Genomic DNA, 3,713 nt, shown 5'->3' with positions numbered 1-3,713 from the left:
TTTTTAAACTTACAATCAAATGGTATATCAATTTGTTAAATAATAATAAAAAAACAAATAATTATAGAATAGCCCAAGGCCCATCTAGTCCAGCTTCCTTTTAGAAGACTTTTAGAGGACATCTGAAGGCAGCCCTCTTTAGGGAAGCTTTTAATGTTTAACAGACTACTGTATTTTAATACTTTGTTGGAAGCCACCCAGAGTGGCTGGGGAAACCCAGCCAGATGGGCGAAGTATTAACAACAACAAGTATAATAATAAATTCCTGATCTCACAGAGGCCAAGTGGATGGAGCCATGCAAGCAGGACCAGAGGGCAACAGGAAGGCTCTCCCAAACTCCCCCTTAATTCCCCAAAGCAAGTTTGCTGTGGTTTCTCAAATGCCTGTGGATATGCATTTCTTTTTCTTCCCATTCGGGGACATTTCTCACTGACCTGCGTTTGCCAGGATTGTGTCCTTTTAGCCGGGAGGTCTTGCGACCCTGGCAGGGATTTCTGCCTGCTGCTGCACAGTCCCTTTTTTTTGCCATTTTGGGGGTATCGATTTCAAACTCCGTAGTAGTCGCCTGAGAAATGTAACGTGTGAAGGGGCCCTTATTGTGACGGACACCCTATGCATCCAGAGGGAATTGCTTCTGAGATCTAGGGGTTTTGTTTTGGAGAATGAAGTTTGCGCCTCGCCAGCTCTTTCCCGCTGCCCCCCGACTCCTGCAGAAAGTCTCTCTAGCTGGCGCCCTTCCTTTCCCCCTATGGAGGTGTCGAAGAGCCGGATGATGCTTCTCATTATTCAGAGCTTCCGTCTTCCCCTATTGGCTCGGGAGAGCTTGAGCTGCGCTGGGGCTGTGTGGCAGGAGGCGGCGGCGTGTCAATAAAAAGAGGGGCGAGGGGAGGAACCCGTTGCAAAAGGGGGAAGAAAGAACCCGAGCTACGAAGCAAAGAAGGGGTCGCAGCACCTTCACCGCCGCCCCCCAAGGATGAACTAAAGCGCAAAGAAGGCTGCGCGCACACCTGCAAGAGGAACCTGCAACTTTCGCGTCTCTGCCCAGAGAACCCACCTGAGGCCAACTCTCTGAAGAAGCGTCTCCATGAACTTTGGGAGTTCTTTGCGCAGGTAACACCTTCACTTTTCCCTCTCTCTGTGTGTCATTTGCCTCCTTTTCCACGCCGGCTGCTGTGCAATCCTTTGTCCTCGAAAACCTTCTTCCTTTCTCCACCCATTGATTTATTTCACCACCTCAGCCTCAGTTTCGCCACTGGCAACCAGGGAACGCTCTTTAATCTGGCGGCGTTTGCCCGCTTTGCGTTCAGCAGGGCTCCGATTCGGCACACCCACACACTTAGTTGAGAGTAAGTCCCACTGAAACTCAGCGGGGCTTGCTTCTGAGTAGGTGCCTGTGAGACTGTACTGCGGAAACCAGAAGCAATTAAATGATATATATATAGAGAGATTAGTCTCTATTCTCCACTCACCCCCATTCCTTAGCAATGGATTTCTGAACTCTGCCTGTTTATTATATCCATTCCACTTCGAAGCACGCATCAGTTTCAACTCAGGGGGAGCCAGCAAAGAAAATCTTGCCAGTGCGTTAAGATCAGTCTTGTTGCCATGCATTCCTAACTTTCAGCCGAAAGGAAAGGAGATAAAATTATTTGGCTTTTTTTGTTAAAGAATGTGCATTTTTTTTATATACCACAAAAGTTCCTTTCCGGTTCGCTTGTTTCCTACAAGTGATTTCCTTGAACTGTGGGCATATTTGATTGGGGTTTCCTCTATTGCTGGAGAAAATCTGTGTGCATTTCTTGTGATTTTTGCCAGGAGAAATAAATAGTGGGCACAATCCAGACAGAATTAAGAACTCGAATCAGTTTGATTTCGGGCACACGCCTGCTGAAGTCAATGGGACTTTTAACAGCAGTTCTGCTCAGAAGTAAGTCCCATAAAATTCAGTGGGGCTTACGGCTTGGTAACTGGGGTTTGATTGGCAGCCTAAAGCACTTATGATTGCAGTCCTGTGCGCATTTAACTATCATAGAATCATAGAACTGTAGAGTTGGGAGGGACCCCGAGGTCATCTAGTCTAACCCCCTGCAATGCAGGAATCTCAACTAGATCATACATGACAGATGACCATCCAACCTCTGCTTAAAAACCTCCAAGGAAGGAGAGTCCATCACCTTTCGAGGGAGCCTGTTCCCTGGAGGAACAGCTCTTTCTGTCAGACAGTTCTTCCTGATGTTTAGTCGGAATCTCCTTTCTTGTAACTTGAAGCCATTGTTTTGGTCCTAGCCTCTGGAGGTAAGCTCCATTGAACTAAATGGGGTTTACTTCTGAGGAGACACATCCAAGACCGCAGCTTACCTCTCCCTTTTCTCTAGCTCTGCTGTTGTTTCCCAGTCCACTGCATTTGACAGAGCAGCCTCAAGGCTGATTGTCTAGAAGCCGTTTAAAAGAGTGAAAACAAAGGATGCTTTAGTTACAGGTAGTTAGCCGTGTTGGTCTGCCGTGGTCGAAACAAAATTAAAATTTTTTCCTTCCAGTAGCACCTTAGAGACCAACTAAGTTTGTTATTGGTACGAGCTTTCGTGTGCATGCACACTTCTTCAGATAAACGAAAGAGAAGCTACCAGACCTTTATATATATAGTGAGAGGGTGGGGTGGGGTATTACTCAGAAGGGTGTTGGGAATGGGTGATGCTTTGTGCACCAACATTGCACTGGGAACAGTGGCGTAGCGTGGGGGTGCAGGGGGGGCTGGCCGCACCGGGCGCAACATCGGGGGGGGGGGCGCTCGCACTCGCAGCTCTCTGCCCCTACCTGGCTCACTCACTCTCTCTCACTGTGGAGGGGGGGGGGTGCCAGGCGTGCGGTGCGGAGAGAGAGAGAGGGACTATCTGGGGGAGGAACAGTGCAGCGGGGGGGGGGGGGGAGCGCAAATTACTTGCCTTGCCCCGGGTGCTGACAACCCACGCTACGCCACTGACTGGGAAGTTCTCTTGCACAATTCCTATTGGAATGAAGAGGAATTTTGCCCTGTGTGGTCCAGCCTTTGCCAACCTGGTGCTCTCCAGATGTTTGGGACTACGATGCCACTCAACTGGCACCAGGGTGTGGAAGACTGGGGATCAGAGACACACCTTGGCTCCCTTGCCCTCTTGGCAAGCAGTTGTATCAGCGCTGCCTTGGCAACCTGCATTGGCACCTCCACCATCCCTTGCTCCTTTGACAATCTCCAGCTCTCCCCTTCTTCCTTCCTTTCTGCTGCCCTCTAGGCCTGCACCTTTGGGGGGGGGCAAGCTAGCATCCCCTTGGCACACCTGGGGATTCATTAGAAAGAGGGATGGGGTAGAAACAAAAGGGGAGATCAAAGGGTGTGTGTGTGTGTTTCTGTTATATATTTTTTGGGGTGTGCTCTTTGAACCATTTTGGGACACCTTCGAAACAACTCATGGCAGATTCTTCAAACATAGCAACAAGCAGGCAATGATAAGAGATGGATCGTATCTATGCATAGCTGTCAACTTTTCCCTTTTCTTGCAAGGAATCCTATTCGGAATAAGGGAATGTCCCTTTAAAAAAGGGAAATGTTGACAGCTGTGATTCATATTGTGCCCCCATTTGCCACAGAGGCAAACCAAGCCGGGTTAATTCCAAGAGGGCGAGGATGTAATCTGCTTTCTTCACCGATTTGCAAATCTTTGCTGCTCATTCCTAA

At 48.8% G+C, this 3,713-nt stretch overlaps 1 protein-coding gene across 1 annotated transcript in view; it reads left to right on the top strand.

The window, feature by feature from the left end:
- Nucleotides 1-878: 878 nt before the first annotated feature.
- PDYN (prodynorphin) overlaps nucleotides 879-3,713 on the top strand; it is a 26,381-nt gene continuing 23,546 nt past the window's right edge. Inside the window, exon 1 of the mRNA XM_083447654.1 lies at nucleotides 879-1,111. Coding sequence (XP_083303780.1) covers nucleotides 1,086-1,111 — 26 coding nt within the window. The 5' untranslated portion in view covers nucleotides 879-1,085. The remainder of the gene's footprint in view (nucleotides 1,112-3,713) is intronic.

The sequence above is a fragment of the Podarcis tiliguerta genome (genome assembly GCF_965153285.1).
Source record: "Podarcis tiliguerta genome assembly, chromosome: 6".
NCBI lineage: Eukaryota > Metazoa > Chordata > Lepidosauria > Squamata > Lacertidae > Podarcis > Podarcis tiliguerta.
This window is presented reverse-complemented; position numbering and strand designations above follow the sequence as displayed.